Source organism: Pseudomyrmex gracilis, unplaced genomic scaffold (genome assembly GCF_002006095.1).
Source record: "Pseudomyrmex gracilis isolate BER0280 unplaced genomic scaffold, ASM200609v1 scaffold_7, whole genome shotgun sequence".
NCBI classification, from domain to species: Eukaryota; Metazoa; Arthropoda; class Insecta; order Hymenoptera; family Formicidae; genus Pseudomyrmex; species Pseudomyrmex gracilis.
The window spans coordinates 1,463,462-1,481,626 of NW_018020591.1; the positions used below are offsets into that span (position 1 = coordinate 1,463,462).

The 18,165-nt window shown below is 42.6% G+C and overlaps 2 protein-coding genes across 5 annotated transcripts; one reads left to right on the forward strand and one right to left on the reverse strand.

Moving 5' to 3' along the window:
- Nucleotides 1-319: 319 nt before the first annotated feature.
- LOC109859884 (LIM homeobox transcription factor 1-beta-like) lies at nt 320-6,107 on the forward strand. Its single transcript, XM_020438580.1, has 5 exons — nt 320-1,099; nt 1,431-1,853; nt 4,375-4,680; nt 5,047-5,145; nt 5,487-6,107. Exons 1-5 carry the CDS (start codon nt 982-984, stop codon nt 5,741-5,743), a joined length of 1,203 nt encoding a protein of 400 aa, XP_020294169.1. The 5' UTR covers nt 320-981; the 3' UTR covers nt 5,744-6,107.
- A 1,768-nt stretch (nt 6,108-7,875) lies between these two features.
- LOC109860076 (proton-coupled amino acid transporter-like protein CG1139) lies at nt 7,876-17,648 on the reverse strand. 4 transcript variants are annotated; one of them, XM_020438946.1, is made up of 11 exons: nt 17,587-17,648; nt 12,959-13,032; nt 12,458-12,634; nt 11,630-11,726; nt 11,357-11,527; nt 11,015-11,287; nt 10,551-10,635; nt 10,212-10,484; nt 9,912-10,090; nt 9,645-9,844; nt 7,876-9,563 (listed from the first exon to the last, which is right to left on the reverse strand). In XM_020438946.1, exons 4-11 carry the CDS (start codon nt 11,689-11,691, stop codon nt 9,319-9,321), a joined length of 1,488 nt encoding a protein of 495 aa, XP_020294535.1. In that variant the 5' UTR covers nt 11,692-11,726; nt 12,458-12,634; nt 12,959-13,032; nt 17,587-17,648; the 3' UTR covers nt 7,876-9,318. The 4 variants fall into 4 exon arrangements, with proteins under 4 accessions (XP_020294535.1, XP_020294527.1, XP_020294521.1 ...); XM_020438938.1 differs by lacking the exon at nt 17,587-17,648 and adding an exon at nt 17,453-17,511; XM_020438932.1 differs by lacking the exon at nt 17,587-17,648 and adding an exon at nt 15,303-15,441.
- Between the last annotated feature and the right edge of the window lie 517 nt (nt 17,649-18,165).

The following is an 18,165-nucleotide window of genomic DNA, read 5'->3' on the forward strand; positions in this document are numbered from 1 at the left end:
GATGATTTTCGCTGTCGACGAAGTCGGTCCGTTTCGTCAAAAAAGCGACGGAGCTCGTGCTGACGACACGTAACGGGGGAACCTGTCACGTAATACGGAGTGTGCGTTTCCGAGTCGCCGATAATACCGGAGATGAGTAGTTGAGGAACTTGAGGAAGAAGGGGTTGCGTCAAGAACGTCGTCTTCGTGCGTGTCCGTCATGCCGCGCAGCCGTGACGTCTCGCGTCCCGCGATCGTTCGGGAAGAAAGTCGTCGCTTGACACCCTCGTGCGGCAAACACCTCGGCAGCTCGTCATGAGATTCGGATAAACGTAAATCGTCGTCCGTATCGATGAACCGTCGAGAGAGTTAATTGGTATCGCGCGTCGTTGAAGTTTTTTCTTCCCTCAACCGCGTCTTCCGTTCCGCTGCGATCTGTTTCGCGGGCGGTAAAATTCGTTCGATTGTTCAATCACGTAAAGATCGATCGCGGGGTGTAAAGTGACGTGAACTAATTTGCACACGACAGTGTTTGCTCGCGAAATTCTCGCGCGCCTCAGCACTCAGGCGAGCGAAACGCCTGTGGTGGGATGTGAATTCAAGAGAAAAAAATTATATAACGAAAATTCGCTGACAATTGAAGAAATTTGAAACGAAAACCGAACGAAAGTGAAAAAACGCGCGGATGTTGTCTCGCGAGAATGTCCCGTCGAATGTTGAAAAGAAATACAAGATATATACATAGGACAACTAGATGTCAATAAAAAAAGAGGAGAAATTTTCATTTTTTTCTTCAAAACACAAGGTTTTCCCTCGGGAAAGTTCAATCTCCTTGTTAGAGTTTAAGAATTTTATCATCCGGACGCTACACTAGAGTATGTGACCCTCGAGTGTGTGTTGTCCGACTTTTTTTAACAATAAAAAACTTTAGCGAAGACTGTGCGCGCGCGCGCGCGCGTGTGTGTGTGCGTGTGTGTGTGTTCGTTTCCGCGGAAAGACACCATGTTGGAATTCTATCCTCCGGCGTCTGGTTCTTTCACTCGACAGAGTGAACCGGGCCAACCCCTGCCGACGGTTCCACCTATTCCTTTTCGGCCTGCGACCGATAATAATAATGCAGGTAAAAAAAAAAAAATCCAATAAAATTAACAATCGAGCTTTTGAAATACAAAATTTTCGAGATTTTCGCCCGTCGCCCAAATTTGACGTCACCGAAAGTACGGCGAGAAAAATATGTCGGTGACGTCTTCGGCGACGATTTCACTATTTTAGACAACGAGGAGAGAAAGAAAACGATCGGCAACAATAGCAATCACTTAAATTTGCTCTCCAAAAAAATAAACAATAAATTTAATTTAAAGAGATACAAATTAATTTGCTCACCTAATGTCTCTCTAATTTCTACTTCGTTTAACAACGTCGTTCTTTGGCCGTCGGTCTTTGTCCCGCAGAGCCGCCCGTCGCGGTGAAGACGGAGTCCGGCCTCCTGGAGACGATCTGCGCCGGCTGCGGCCGCACCATCGCCGACAAGTACATGATGAGAGTCGCCGAGAGGAACTACCACGAGGAGTGCCTCTCGTGCACGGCATGCGGCGCGATGCTCTCGCACTCGTGTTTCATACGCGACCTCAAACCGTACTGTCGCACCGACTACGAGAGGATCTTCGGGGTGAAGTGCGCGCGATGCCTGGAGAAGATCAGCTGCTCGGACCTGGTGATGCGACCCGTGTCCGGACTGGTCTTTCACGTGGAGTGTTTCGCGTGCTGCATGTGCGGCCAGCCGTTGCCGAGGGGCGCGCATTATATTCTCAGGCAGGGCCAGCCGATCTGCAGACGAGACTTCGAGCACGAGTTGTTTTTAAATAGCCCGCAGGGTGAGTGTCCACGTGTGTCGATGGAAGATGTGCGTGCGTGCGTGCGTGCGTGCGTGCGTGTGTGTTCACGCGCGTTAGATCGCGTTTCGTTCGATCCCGTTTTTTCTGATTATTTTTTTGTGTTTTTATTTGTTGCTACTCGAGGCTTCGATGTGTGTTTTTGAATTTGAAGTAGCGATCAGAATTCGATCTGTCCGTCGCGTGTGCTTGTGTTGTTTACAGGAAAACACTGATTTTGTTTTTGTTTTTGTTTTTTTTTTTTTTAATCATTCAAGAGTCAAAAAGTCTCGACAAAAGTTCTCGCGGGAGAATCGAAAACAAAAACAAATCGAAAAAACACGATCGTGTTTGATACGATAACGAAATGTAAACAATACAACTGGTTCGAGAGTATAGCAACGCTATCGTTAGAACGACCATGTAAATTATATTAACAGATTGTAAACGAAAGCTTGCGCTCTATGATCGAACAGCATGGACACACGTTGCTTGTACAGAAGAATATTGTTCTTGTATAAATATATCATGAGGAAAAAAAAAACCAAAAACTATATAGCATGAAGAAAACTGCGTGACGCATATATTATCTTGCATGAGGGTTTTCAAACAGAAAAAAAAACCTATATTTTTTGTGTTACTTGCAAGTTTTGTTTCTTATCATCCTCTCGCTATGCCGGAACCACCGTCTCACATGTGGAAATCGAGCGAAATCCTGCGAAAAGCCTGGAATCGATATATTTCGATATTATTATAGTTTATTACTCCGGTAGAGCAAAAAAAAAAAAAAAAAGCCCCGAAGCGATCCGACTATTCGTTTCATATATATGTTTTCTGAATGAATAGAACAAACTGCTCAGTTATCCTTTGTATCGTCCTGTTTAACGAGCTTTTCGCGCGTTCTACGTCAAATTTCAAATATAATAACGACACCTCGATCACACCTAGCGAGATTGGCGAGTGACGCGAGAGTTTTCCGTTGCGAAAAGAAAAAACGTACCGCGTAGAAAAGCACCCCTTTGGACCGCGACAAAAAAAAAAAAAAAAAAAAAGAAACACGCGGAATGCCTGAAAGCGCGCCGAATGACAAATCAAATGACGTCGTTGAAGAAACGCATTTGTACATACCTTGTTGCATTGTTCGCAGGTTGTACTACAATCTAAAGACATCCAAAGTAAAAATCTACAGGAATTTCGAAACAGGGCTGTTCCCCTTTTCAAGGTAATTACATTTAAATCCAGCGTAAAAAAAAAACAAAAAAAAGGAAAAAGATCTCGAGAGAGGAGAGCGCAATTTGTTGAGCGCGTCGAGAGAGTTCGCCAATCTGTCGCGCGGAATATCGTCAAAAATTATCTCAGGGAGTAAATTGATGATACAACAAAAAAAAAGAGAGCGAGAAAAAAAGAATGGAATTTATTTCAAGCCGTTTATTCCGATCGAATATTTCGATATAGAAATTTATGGCGCGCGTTTCGAGATATTTTATGCGTTATTGGTGACGATAGAAAATGATGAAAGAGCAGTTTGTGAGCCATCTATTACACACACACACACACACACACACACACACGCTCACACGCTCAGACAACACATTCCTCGCTCCCTGATGTATATATTTCGCTCATGAAACACGAATGCGAAAAATCGACTCGTCGTAGTGTATAAAAAAATAATTTAAATGCGCAAAACAATATATATCCACAAGAGAAAATCAAGTATCGACAAGTGTTTTTTTTTTTTTTTTTTTTATATCGTACGCAAAGAGAAGATATTCCGCTGCATCAGGTTTTTGTTACATTAATTTCGTTACAATTTTATTAGCAGCAACTGACGATTTAACGCCGATCGACGAGTCCGTGAGTTTCCGATCGACAGTTTCGCGCTCCTTCTACTCCTCTTCCCATCGCATAGCGAAGCAATTTTTTACAATGGAATTCCCGGAGTTGTTGAAATATTTTGAGCGGGAGTGGAATTCGCGCGCGTGTACGCACAGTGCGTTTGTTCCGCGGCCGACATGTTGCCGCCGCGCGGCGGGTTTGTGTGTTCGACGGTAGGCGTGGCCTGCGCTTTGTCGGATCACTGTCTGATCGAAACCGGCCGTATCTACTGCCTGACTTCGACCACTCGCCTCCCCGTTTCCCACCCCCTTGCGTTTGACGCTCGGTTTCAACTCGCGCAATTCGGAACTAACAACGAACAATCCGGTGAACATTAAGCTCCGCGTCACCTTCTCTTGTTCTTATTTACTCTCTCCGTTTTGCGTCACTGAACGCGACGATTTAGTTAATCTCTTTATTTACATCTTTGCAAAAAATTAAATTTTTATTCCCGTCTGTAGCAAAACTGCAAGCGATATCGGCATGTTGCGAACTGAACGTGATTTTGACATTTTGAAAATTGGCTTTTACTTATTTATTCGTAGGAAAACAATTGGAAACACGAAAAACAAAAATATTTAATAAGCATGAAAGGAGAATTGTGTCGCGAGAGATGTAAGAACCTTATATGCTTTGTTATCGCTAGATGACGACTTGATGGACGAGAATCGGCCGCGGGACGGCCGTCGGGGTCCGAAGCGACCGCGGACGATTCTCACGTCGGCGCAGCGCCGTCAGTTCAAAGCGTCCTTTGAGGTGTCGCCGAAGCCGTGCAGAAAAGTGCGAGAGGCCCTCGCGAAAGACACCGGCCTGAGCGTGCGCGTGGTGCAGGTCTGGTTTCAGAATCAGCGTGCGAAGATGAAGAAGCTGCAGAGAAAAGCCAAGACCGAACCGGGTTCCGACAAGGAGCCGAAGGAGGAGCGACGGGCGGAAAGTCCGCACAGCGATCACAGTAAGAATCGTTTCGCATTATCGGAAATTTCGCATCGCGCGAGATCAATTTATTAATTTTTTACGCGCGACAACAATCGATTCTAAATCCCGTGTCGTGATCCTGATATCGATTTCTTATCGAAATTTCAAGCGTCGCCTGATTGTTTGTTTGTTTTTTTTTTTTTTTCTATCAATTTTTGCTCTTCGAGCGAGTATATAACTCTTTGGTTTCTGAAGTCTGTCTAGTTCACGTCTCGCTTCTCATTACGTAGTCGAGTTGTTGAGAGAGACAAGTCGAGAGCGACGCGATCTCGCGAAGACTGGTTAATGGGGCTTTGTTAAACGAGAGTGAGTTCAATGTCAATTGTCTAATCTCGTTTCGCAGGTCATTACTTGAACGCCCTGAACATGCGCGATGGGGAATCTTCTAGCTTCCCCTCAGCCACTCAACCGCTCAACCCCAATAACCCGTACTCGCCCGACGGTAAGTCTTTACTCACCGTACCAGACTCATTTGCGCACCAAATATCAGAACGATACGTGCGCAACGCCTCTCTATATCCCGACCAAAAAAAAAAAAAAAAAAAAAGTAAGAAAAAATAAGAAAAAAACACTTCGCTTTTCGGAATGAGTAATATATTTCGTGATCGCGGATTCTGTGAATTCCTAGTGACTTTTTTCACAAACGCTTTTCGATTTATTTCTTTTTTTAACAGAGTTAAAAAAACATAAACATATTATATTATTTTTAAGATAAAAGAGAACTTACCAGATTGATTATTTCCGCAAGTGAAATACGACGGGACGCGTCTCGCTTTATTTCAGACGCGTATCCGGGACACTCGGGGGAGAGTTTCTGCAGCACCGACCTGTCCCTGGACGGCACGGACGGCGGCTTCGACATCGGCGAGAATGACGGCGGTGGCGCGGACGGCAGCCATCAGGGCGCCTCGCATTCCCATCACGGCTCGTCATCGCACGACACCCCGTCACTGTCGCAGAGCCTGCACGCGGCCATGCACAATCCCATCGACAAACTGTTCATGATGCAGAATAGTTACTTCAGCGGTGATCACGCGTAATCCCGAGTTCTCCCACTTCTCTCTCCTATCCTCGACACAATTCGTCGCTTTTTTCGTTTTTCGTTTTCTCCCTGTAATCGCCCATCTTTCGCTCCCTCCGATCTCTTTCCCATTTATTCGATCTGTTATTTCCGAAGAAACGTTTCAGACGTTTTTTTTCGTCCTCTCGCGTTATTTTTTTATTTAACCCACTTTTCGGCCAAACTTTGTGAGGAGGGTACACAGTGTTTTTCTTCGTTTAGACGGTTTAAAAATAATATTCCCCGACCTCTGTTCGGAATTCGTCGGAATATCTTTCAACGTAAAAAAAGAAAGAGAGAAAAATTGAAATGTCAAAAGTTCTTGAAAAATATTTGCTATCCTTTGTTTTTCGCCTATATAAAATCTGTATTTATCCCTCTGTGTGTAATAAATATATATTCATAAGCATATTACGACAAACGTTATTACGAAGGTTTTTTTTTTCTCGTCCTTTGTTGTTTCTCTGATTTCATATTGTCAAAGAATAATATCGTCGACAATGTTTCGCATCGAAAAACGCAACATTTTATGCGAAACAGATAGAACAAGCTTTTGTCAAATAATTTTGACGGAGTTTTGCGTCGAGAGTTGTAATATTTTTCCGAGTCCGAAAATGGGTTTTGTTTTAGAAGAAAGAAAAAGAACACGTTTCTCTGTTTTCGCTCGTAAACTCGTACACGCACGTTCAAACTCTTCCGAGCGGAGAAAGATATTCGGGAAGGGATTTGAAAAAACTTTTTCCGTAGTTTTGTTTTTTTTTCTTTTTTTGTTTTTATGTATAAAACGATATCTATTTCAATGTTTGGTGAATGTGTTATTACATTTGTTTGTGAGATCGTTACTAATCTACAAACCTGCGTCGCAACTATTTAGCGCAATAGTCATCTATTGCTTCCGATCGTTTTCTAGAGTGACAGACTTTTCCAACAATTGTTTTTTTTTTTTTCACTTCGCGACAACAACGAGCATGATTGGAAGCGAGACGTTGCGTTAGTTACTGGCGCAACGCTCGCAACGTTAATGCCCAATAATTCATAACAATCGCTCTCTTAGTTTGTGTGTCTTTTCGCGCACCATATTTTTCAATAAAAATATATCAATCGCGCACATGTGTAACTTATATACTTTCATTTGAACCTGCCGAGCGTAACGAGATTTCGCCATGTTTTTCTCTGGCTCAAGACTAATTTAAAAGTCGCTCGGATAAAAAGTAATTAAACGCTATTTCATCGTCAACAATGTAACACGTTTTATATATATATATATAATAGTTTAACAATAATATTTCGTGACGCTTTTCGTGAGCAAAATGTGATACATATATTGCTTTGATCGGGCCGAGAGGCGTGTTGCTTTATACGCTACATGATAGTGATATACTTTCCTTCTCAGTCTGAGAGATTTTACGATGATTGACACTTAAGCGATACGCTTCGTTCTCGAGCTTATAAAAATGCGCGAAGAGAGAATATACGAAAATGAAAATTGAACAAACAAATAAAATTATTACAAACACACGCGCAAGACAGAACAGAATATTTATATAAAATTCACGTCATTACAAGTAAAAAAACAAATCTCAAATATACTTGCGCAATATCGCAGTGAGAAGAGCGAAAATATTTGTCTTTTTACATTCGGTGTGATGTGTGTTTTTTTTTTTTTTGAAAACGCGATCTCTCGTTAATATTCGTCGAGCGGAATCGGAAATAAAAACGCGAACGAAAGCGGACTATCTTAACGATTGCTCGACGGAACTCCGGCTTCGTTCGTTTTGCTTGTACTTGTTGCGCTCAGAACGAGATATTTACATAGACGGACACATTGTGTCGCGGGAATCGCGACACACCTGACGCGCTCTTTATGCGCTTTCAAGGAAGAGAGAAATTAAAGTGCAAACAAAACGAACTTGCCTATTTACATATTTTTTTTCGAGAGTCATTGAATTCTCCTACGTTGTACCGGAAAAGATCGCTTCAATACCGAGACACTTCCGATCAAGAAAGATGCTCACGTTTCCATTTCTTTTCCCCTCGCCGAGCGAATTGGCTTCTCACGTGTGTGTTCCGTGTTTCTTAAATTAAACAGATACAAAACAGCACGGCTTTTTTTTGTCTTCGGGCCATTTTTTCATCATTGAAACGAGCGTTCCAATATAGTAAATAATTATCGATAATAAGTAATCCGCTTTCACACACGCAATGTTTTTGTTCGCAGTCTCGACGTTAAAAAATTGGCGTTTACGTACAAATATAATAGAGCGAGATTTTTTAAATTTTATTTTATATATATACTTTCATCAATGATTCACGTGTGTCTTGTTGAAAAACGGTAATAAGACGTGGAGTCGTCCGTTGTTGCTCCACGGCGGCTTATAAAAATTCGAAAGTGTGCACAAAAAATATATATATATATATGTCTAAAAACCGTTTCTCCAAACTGACGCAAATACAAATATATACATTCATGGAACTTGGATCGTCAGAATGCATTCGTACAGAGTTTGTATCGTCGGTCATCTTCGTCGAAAGGAATACACATCAAGAGAGAGAGAGAGAGAGAGAGACATAGATAGAGAAAAAAATGGTCGCAATAATCTTAGATGCACAGAGCGACAATGGATTTTTTTATCTCTCTCTAGGGGATAGTTTAATTATTATTTAATTATTATTGCTCTCTGTAGCAATAATAATTAAACAGTTGCCACTTTTTGTTGTGCAATTATTCGGTTCCAAATGTTTTTTCTCTCTCTCTCTCTTTCTCTCTCTCGGTATACGCTGATCGTGTTCCTAAGTACCGAGATAAGAAAAGCTTAAGCGAAAATAGTCTGTCTCAAACAATTGTCTATGTGGAAAAAATATATTTTCCGTCTGTTCCGAATGAAGTGTCATATACATATATACGCACTCTAAACGTGCGTATATAAATATACGCGATACATCTTCACGTGTGCGCCGAGTGGATCGCCGTTTCATCTACGCACAGCGGAGACGTACGTTGCGTTTGTTTGTTGCATACGGCGGACAATAATAATGCGTCCGCGAGGAAAAGCGCGCTTTTCTAAAGCGAGCGATTATAAAAAAAAAAAAAAAAAAAAAACCGAGACAACTCGTGGCGACGACGCTCACGTCGACATCGGTGCCTAAGGAAAGCTTTATGTTTTTTTTTTTTTTTTTTTTTTTTTTTTTTTTTTTTTTTTTTTCAAATCACAGATTTGAACCGTCCAATTCGCGCGATCGGACGATTGTTCCCGCGAGAGACTTCGAGTGCGTTAGCTACGAGGACAGCGTGTGTGTCGTTTTACTTTATTTTACCCTACGTAAAAGTCTAAGTAAACTTATGGCGGTGACGAGCTCGGAAAGCATTTTTTTTCCTCTTCCCACGCACGGAGACCAAACTAGTCCCGCACTCCCCTTAGTACAAGTTGCAAGCTGCTCTCTCTGTCTCCCTTTCTCTTTCTTCCTCTCCTCTCTCTTTCTTTCTCTCTCTCTCTTTCTTTCTAATGTGGGAATAATATCCGCGCGTTTCATTCTTCAGGACTTCCTCGCGTGTTTTCACTTGAAGGAGTTGACGATGTCCACAATGCTGACGTAGGTCCCCACCACGAGACCGACCAGTCCGAACACAATCAGAAAAATGTTTTTGAGTAGCTTGTACTTGAACGGGCCGAAGTCCTTGTTCGGCCACAGCACGCATATGTCGATGAATCCGGGAAACGAGATACCGAGGGCGGACAGGCAGAAAGCGCCGAAGAGCGAGATGAACAGGCCGAGTCTCGGTATGGAGACCGCCAAAATGACTAAAAACAAAAACGAAGAAATTTATTACGAGAGAGATATATATTTGTCTTGTTTCGAACTCGAAGAAGATTCGCACTCACTTGTGCTGATAACGAGAGAGGTGCGAAGACCGTACTCGGCGAGATACTTCATGGTCTGTTTCTGGGTCTCTTTGACCTGCCACTGTTCCGCTTTTTCCTTCAAATATCCGTCCCACAGAATCTCAATGGGTACGTACGCCTGCAGGGCGTACGTGAAGAATATGGCGATCGCGAACAGAATCTTCACGCTTTGCGCCATGCTGCAACGGAGAATTATTTTTTATTAATTGTCGAATTGCGAGCGCGCGCGCAATTAATTTCTCTTACATCTCGTCGGACGGCAGATTGAAAGTTACGCTTCCCTTGGCGTCCGATCCGTACTTTATGTAGCCGAAAAATCCTATGAGTATGTACAAGAAGACGATCACAGTCATTCCTATGTTCAAGACGCCGCAATAGCCCAGGAAGTCCTTCGGGGTCTTCATCTTGTTCTCCAGAGCGATGATCTGCGTCGACAACAACAACATGTGATTGTCGACGATCGAGTGAAAAATTAATTTCCATTTCGTAATTTCTGTCAAAAAAATTAATCGAGCGAGAGAAGAAATCGTTTTTCTGAAAACTCACCAAACCGATGGCCTCCAACGCGAACAACGTTGTTCCGAAATAGAGGGCGAAATTTCTCAACGTGCCGAACATCTCTCTGTCGCTGATCGGGGGTAGGTCTTGCACCATGTACGTCAGGGTCAAGATGAGCCCGACGAACGTGAGAACGTTCGCTAACGCGGAAAATGGCGTCAACTTTTTCAAATTCGGTATGTAGTTTATCACAACAAACGCGATCGATAACGATAACGTGTATTTCCAAAGCTCCCACTCGCCGCAGTACAAGTCTATCACCTACATTACAACACAGTTAAAACGAATGTATTTATTGTAATTTTTTATTGAATTTTAAGCGCTCACCTGCTTCAAGTTCGTTGTGATAAATACTATGTAAACGCAGCAGATTCCCAATTGATAGAGCACTAAGAAGCCATCAATCAGAACTCTGAAAGCAGTATAGTAGTTTTTGTTCTCTTTAATCGCGGAGACATTTCTCACGTCTGTGCGCGCGCGCATCTTTTTAACACAAACAATCTCTTAACACAAAATGTTTCGCCGTGGGTAGCGGGAAAAATTTGGGTCTCTTGAATTATTTTTTTTTTTTTTTATCAACAAAGAATGTTGTTTTTCAAAACAATTTCTAAAATTTACTGAATTTTTTGTCTTTTTGAATTTTAAGTTTTGGAAAATTTGCTGAATTTCAAGTCCTGTTGCTTCCCAGTAAAACTTTTTTTCGCGTGATATATTTCTTAAATCGCAAATCGCTGATATATCGAAAAGTTCCGCGCTAATTTTCAGTCAACGGAGATAAAAGCGATACTTACGGCGCGTACTTGGAAAGTTTCTCCGTGCACTTGGGACCTTGGATGAGGGCTTGTTGCATGGTTTCCGGATAGGTCAACGTGCCGCGTTTCAACTGTTTACACAATTTGTACTGCGCCTTTATGAACACATGTAAACAATAGGTGCAGAGCGCACCTATGATAATCGTGGCTACAACGCCAACCAGAAGACCGCTGTTGCCGAACGCGTTCGGCATCGCCAAGATGCCCGTACCTAAACTTCCCTTCAGAAGATGAATCAAGGTTGCGACATTTCTGAAAGATCAAACACACACGTTCGAGAAACGGAATTTATTTCTCGAGTTTTACACGAGATTTACTCACGAGGTTTTGTTCTTGATGTCCCGATGATCGTGAGGATCGTAATCGTCCTCGTCTGTATTTACCGTGTTATAGGAACGTAACGTTTCGCTGTTATTTATAGCGTTTTCGGCGTTGCTTTCGATCTTAACGTGTTCTACGTTCTCGTCGTTCGTCGCTTGGTTTTCGGTCGTCCTGCGCGTAAAATTTGTAAAAATGACATTAACGCGAGATATTTTTTAACACATTTCGTATATTTAATATATTGTATTCAAATAAAAAAAAAAACTATCGTACTTGTGAGGACTTGGCGAGTCAAGCAGCTGCAACTTTATAGTCTCTTCCTTCGAGTTCTCCATTGTCACGCGAATGTCTTCCCCGCGGTTTCGTTTCCCTGAAACATTTTTTTTTGTTTCCTGAAACACATCTCTTCTCTCTACACTCGATTAAAAAAATATTATTATCTAAAAAAAAAAAAAAAACCACCGATTTCGCACGAAAATCAAATTCAAAAGAGCGATCGGCGCGTAATTGTGTTTGTACAATTGTCGTGTAACTTGTCGTGGATTAAAACGCGTCGCACGCCGAGGAATCGACCCACATCGGGGTCGATCCCGGTTACCATTAAAACCTTTAATCAATTGGCGGATGTGGAGCAAAGCAAAAAAATCGTCAATTTATCATTGCTAATCTGTCGCACGACATATATTTGCCGCGCCGCCGTGCTTTAGCACATTCTTTCACGAACTGATTGCTCTTAATTATTGCATTGAGGTCAAATGCAACTTGAGGTTAACTTGCTGAAGGTTGCGCTCGGTGTATCCTCGCACTTCGCGTATATATTTTATAATACGCCCGTTAACGTCGCGTTTCGCGTCGCGCCGCTGAACCGAACCGATTGATCTTAAATAATGACGCGACGGGGGCAAAGTCTAGCCTCGTGCGAAAATGTGCGGTTTAAGCACTTTTACGGCGCGGCACCGCTAATAAAAAAAAAAAAAACAAACAAACAAACAAACACCTTGCGGCTCTGTTTTGAAACAAACGCGGTAAATAAAAAATATTTTTTTTATTGCACAAGCGTTGTCGTGAAAATTAGCGCAATACAATTTGGTATGTACTTACGTCTCGCAATCGGTCGGAAATAGCGGAAAATGTATGTATTGCGCTAGATGTGAACTGTTTTTCACGTTCACGGTCCTTATCGCGCGAATCGCTCGATCGCACACGGTGACAGTCCGTTTTCTTACTGAGAAACGCGCGCTTTTCCGGAAGGTCACGGCTGCGACGAAGACCGAGTATCTGCGAAATGAGGGAAAGAAAGTTCACATTCTTTCGTGTTTACCAACACACGTTACAAATCTGATATTTGATGCTTGAATTCGAACGTTACAAATCGTTGTTAAATTTCACTAAATGGATATTAACACAACGTTTTCTCGTGCATTATCCAGTTTAGAGTTTGTACAAAGAGACGGGAGCAATCTCTCGCTCGTCCGAGCTTAGGTAATCGCGCTGTTGAATTTTGTAACGCGCGCGGAGCGGAGTCTTGCAAATTATGTCTTGATAAATTTACACTCGCGAGGCCCGAGAAACGTACGTCGCCGAAACTGACATGACACTCACCTATCACGATCTTAATTAACTCTCAGCAGTCGCGGGTTGTAATTTCCTCCGGTTCGCAGATTTTGCGTGTGTCTCTGGAGAGAGAAAAAGGAAATTTACTTCAGACGGCGCACACAATCCGAGTTGATTTCAGAGAGCGATTTCGCGTTTTTCAAAAAAAAACAAACAAACAAATAAACAATTTGTTATGTATACTGTATCGACGCGACCGTGTGTCATCACACAGTCCGCGGAGAGGGGGAAGTAAAAAGAACCGCATGATCCGATTTATATCAGCGCAGGAGGAATGTTCGCCCGGAGCGCGCGTCGCGCATATACGTGGGTTAGGGTTTAAGTATTATAATCAATCCTCTTCTAATTCTTACTTCCTCGACGCTCGCGCTGGGGAGAGCTGGGACGAGCCGTGCGGTCTGTCCCGCGCGTGTTTGAAACAATAAAAAAACAAAATAAAATAAACGACCGGCGGTCATATCTCGCCCGTTAATTTTAAAGACCGCCGGAAGAGTCCTCTTCGCCGGCGGGATCCGATACGTTGGCAGGTGTCAACGCCGGTACGAAGGTCGTGAGAAAGAGAGACGCGAATGCAAGTGAACCGCGCGACCGATTGTAATTGAAGGGGGAAATACATTTGAACGCGTACTTCGAACAGGTCGCGTATTTGACTTATTTCGTCCTCTTTTCTCTCTCTCTGTCTCTCTCTCCGGATAAAAAAGTCTTTGCAAAAAATATATTTTTGCGATAAGAACGCGCGGAACGATATTGTAAAATCGGAAGCCGATCGCGATTAATCGGTCATGCGAATCGAGTCAGGGGCAGAGCAACGAACGTGCGTTGCACAATTGTAATTTATGCGTGACAAACCGCGTGGCAAGCGATCAATGCAATATTGCGTTCTTCTCTCTTTAAATAGCCCTCAATAAAAAGATAAGTCACGTGACAAACGTTTCGAAGAAGATCGAGAGGAACAAAATCTCGGGAAAAGAACTTGGACCGAAAGCTCGGCTCTTCCGATAAGGTCGAGAAACGTGTCGCGGCAAGCGAACAATTTTCGCGTCGTGTAGCTCATTTACGTTTTGGTTCTTCAAATTAAAAATTAATCTAAATGGCGCACGCAACGACGCGGCCCGATGCGTATCGCGTAACTGTAACCGCGCGACAGCTCGCAGTCAGTATTCTTCCATCCGTTTAATCGCTCAATCTGTTGAACTTCGCGCGCTGACACGCGCTGCTCAGATTCGTCCGATGCAAATCGAATCAAGAAAAGTCAAATGAATACGTACTCTAATAAGATGATTAGATTAATTATTGAGTCGAAAAAAACGCGCAAGTGGACCGGTTGTAACAAACGCAATTTCGCACTGCTCCTACTTGGGATTTGTTGCAACAAATACGGGGGATGCGCAATTTCGTAGTTTGCACAGCTTTCTTCGCGAGAAGATGCGCGCGCGATCGATTTTGAACAAAAAATGTTCAAAGAAATGTTTCTGCGAAATCCGTCAGTGCCCGATCGCGGCCTCAATGCAACGCGAAGTATATCAATTGAATCGTATGAAACGGTTCAACTATTGCGCAACAGTTCCTTCATCGATCTTAATAATAGTCGTCTCATCGCCCGTAACGGAAAGTAGGCTTTATTTCATTAGGAAAGCGAACTGGAATAAATTCCGCCTTTGCGCGCGGAAGGTGTCGAAGAGTCGAAGAACGAAAAAAGATCGCGTTTTCCCGCTCTCGCGAAATTTAACGAATCATCGTTACGCTTGGGTAATTAAAATTGAGCTAACAAATTGCGACAATCGTTCCCGCGAGTGATATCGGATGCCACCGAAATAAGGAGTATGTCATTATACTGTTAGTACATTAGACGATTACGGGGGGATTAATGTTGCAACAGCGGCCAATCACCGAGCGGTATTGTCAATTATAATAGGGACCGAGTACTGTGATCACACAAACGGGTGAGCGAGTGATTACGGTCGCAAATGGACCACATCGATATGCTCGTTAGAAACACCTTGGGAGAATGAGAAGAACGAGAAGGTGTGTGAGAAGTTCACGTTTCTCAACGAAGAAAAGTCAAACAGAGATGAAAAAAAAAAAAATGAAAGTGTTATAAAGCTCTCGGAAGATAAAATTTGGAACCAAAAAAAAACAGAAAATGAAAAGAACGAGAGAGAAAGAGAGAGAGAGAGAGAGAGAGACAGGGATATGCAGTAAAGCTCGCATCTTGATGATGATCTTGATGATGATGATGACGAAGAGATTTGTTGTTGTGTGAAGAAAACGATGTCGAATCGATATATGATCGGAGTTTCCGTTTCTCTTCCTCGTGATGACTCGGACTTACCGGATGAAGTGGCGTCGGTTACAAAAAAAAACGCGACTTCCGCAACCCCTCGGCGGATGTAACCCGATTCTTGGAGGAGGAGGAGGCGCGACTACCCAGTTGGCGATTAATGCGTCAGCGAGCGAGGATGTCTAGCGACTACTGTGCCCCGCACCACTTCAATTTCTACTGTGTGGTGTGTGGACGCATTCAGCATTAGCTCGTCACGTGATGCGGCCAGTTAAAACGGATTCTCTCTCGTAAATGCACGCGAGCGGAGATTTAAGAGACCGCTCGGAGAGAACGCCGAGCCCGCTTGTCGCGCGCGCGCGCGCGCACACACACACACACACACACACACTTTTCATCTGCCGCAGAATCCGTATGGAAAGATTGCAAAAAAAAAAAAAAACGTGGGCGAGGGTAATTCGACGTGGATCGATTGTGAATATCGAATTGCGATGTAAACGTATTTTTGACATTTGGATGTAAAAGCTTTTTTTTTTATTTCTCGAGGTTTTCCGATTGTTAAAAAATGTTTATTCACATTTATTGATACTGTTGTGTGTTTGTTGTCTCTCATCTCTTTCTCGAGAAATCGAGTTCTCTTTAAGCAACTCTAAAGTTCGCGCACGCATAAATCACCGACTGACGGGTTTATAACTCGATGGAAATTTATTTTCCATGAACGTCAACAAATCGTCTTGTTGTAATTTAAACGGAGAGACTTTTCCCATCGTGCCAAATGTGTCTCCCAATGGAAAAACAAAGTTGTTGACCTTCGGGAATATTTGCGTACGTCTGGTCGATATTCGGAACAATTGTGACGAATCTTCATACGCGTTTTCGTAGGCAGAGCGAAAATTCGGACGGCTAAAATTAAAGTCGGAGGCGAGTCAGCGTTGACACATAGGAATGAAGATAATGTAATAATATTCACGCTAATATTGCGCGTTTTGAGCGAAGAGAAAAAACATAATGGTGCGCAACAACTACACTAAGGTGTGTTTTTGCAAAGATCGATGGTACATTTGCGTAAAAGATAATTATTTTTATATTTTATTGAAATGTTATTTTATTGAAATATTATTCAAAAGCATGTGCAGATGTTAACTTGCACAACTTTTGAACTTTTGTTAACGCACGACATTTCTCAGTGAAGTTTCTGCGAAACGCAAATATTACCGGAACACCGAGAGAAGGTGTTTTTGATCAGTTTTATAAAAATAATTTATTAATAGCTCTGTGTGTTCCCGGTAGTTTTAATAATAGGTATCGTATTGATCTCTCAAAGAGGAAATTTTTAGCTTGCTCCTCACGAACACAGATTAAATAAGAAGTCAAGCGGAGAAGTTCTCTTTTTATTTTGCAGATCAAGTTATTTAAAAATTTTTTAATTTTTAATCAATAAATGCGTTGTGCGGTCGCGAGTTGACTCGCGTGTGTTGTAAAGGTGTCGTAGATTGAAAAGTGCACGCGTCATCAAAATACACGTGATTTTAGAAAAAATCACGGAGCGCATGTTCCGTGGTGAACTTGAGCAATTCAAAACTTCGTTCTATGTAGCGTAGGAAAAAGCGCCGTCGCCAGGTTACGTAATCCTGTCGCATTTCTCTATGGTACATCTACTACTTTGATCGAAGCTACATGGATCATTTAAAATTCAAGGTCCGCAAATTGAATCGTCTCGAGCGAATTGAAAAATAAGTAATTAAAAATCTGTGATATCAAAGCACCTCAAACTAAAAATAACGTAAAATATGCAACAGCGTTGTGTGTCAAAGTGAGAAAACAGCGTTACGTTTTTCTTCGTCATCGTAAAAAAAAAAACACAGTAGAACAAATGAAGGTACTTTTTTACATCAAACACTTTCAGTTTCTCGCGAGGTAATTATTTCGTTTTTTTTTTTTTTTTTTTGTTTCTAAAGACGCGCGCGAAGAGAATTTCATCACGTGCATTCGCGAACGTAAAAAAAAAAAAGAAAAAAATACAACAACGTGAGATTATTTCGATTGCAAGTAACAATGTCGGTGTTATTAAAAACGCGGAGCGTCTGAGACTTAAACCACGTGCTAAACGTGTCACACGGATGACGATGCGGTGCAGTTCGGTTCTCTCGGCCAACCCTGTGCAACTTACTCGTGCGACGAACTTACTCGTCCGTACGTACCTCGCACGGGAGGGGTGACACCTCATCACACAGGTTATGAAGTACTCTACGTGCGCGCGTACGAAGTTATACGACTGAAGGATGAAAGAAGAAGCGAGCGAGGCGAACGCGCGTGCATATGTGGGTGTAACAACCCCGTAACTGACGCATGTGAGAGATGTGGCGCGCGTCCGTGTGTGGATGTCTGCACCGGGAAAGTGTGCCTCGTGCAGCTGCGGGCACCTTTCACTGTCTGCGAAAATTAGGGACGGATTCCCTTTACGTCACGCGAAGGGAGAGAAGGGGATAACTACCCTCCTCGCGATCCATACGGTAATAATCCCCAGCGACGTCTGGCGGTGGTGCAGGTAAAACCTGCTGGCGGACCTGCGCGTGTGTTCGGCTCGGTTTTGACTGCGACCGAGCTGCAAAGTGGATTAAATCGACAGTGGCAGCTGTGTTTTAATAAAATACCTAGCGTAACAGGTAGACCTATTGAATTTTTCTCAAGGGGAAAGGAAATGCTGTGTTTGGAAAAAAAAAATACATCGAATCTGGAAATGTGCACAACAAGTTGGTCTGAAGAACTCTGAAAAGAAGGGGATGTACGTCCGCGAAAGAAAACTTTATTTACTTTTTCTTTTCGCTCTTTGAAATTAACCCTCACTCCGTAAACGATGACAATGTGCAATAATTTTTTAAAATACATTATTATTTTAAATATATATTATAAA

Coding starts and splice junctions, on each gene's coding strand:
- LOC109859884 (XM_020438580.1), top strand. CDS start 982: ATGTTGGAATTCTATCCTCCGGCGTCTGGTTCTTTCACTCGACAGAGT. Junction 1,100..1,430: donor GACCGATAATAATAATGCAG/GTAAAAAAAAAA, acceptor TTTGTCCCGCAG/AGCCGCCCGTCGCGGTGAAG. Junction 4,681..5,046: donor AAGTCCGCACAGCGATCACA/GTAAGAATCGTT, acceptor CTCGTTTCGCAG/GTCATTACTTGAACGCCCTG.
- LOC109860076 (XM_020438946.1), bottom strand. CDS start 11,691: ATGGAGAACTCGAAGGAAGAGACTATAAAGTTGCAGCTGCTTGACTCG. Junction 10,091..10,211: donor CGTTGGAGGCCATCGGTTTG/GTGAGTTTTCAG, acceptor TTGTCGACGCAG/ATCATCGCTCTGGAGAACAA. Junction 9,564..9,644: donor CTCTCTCGTTATCAGCACAA/GTGAGTGCGAAT, acceptor TTTTGTTTTTAG/TCATTTTGGCGGTCTCCATA.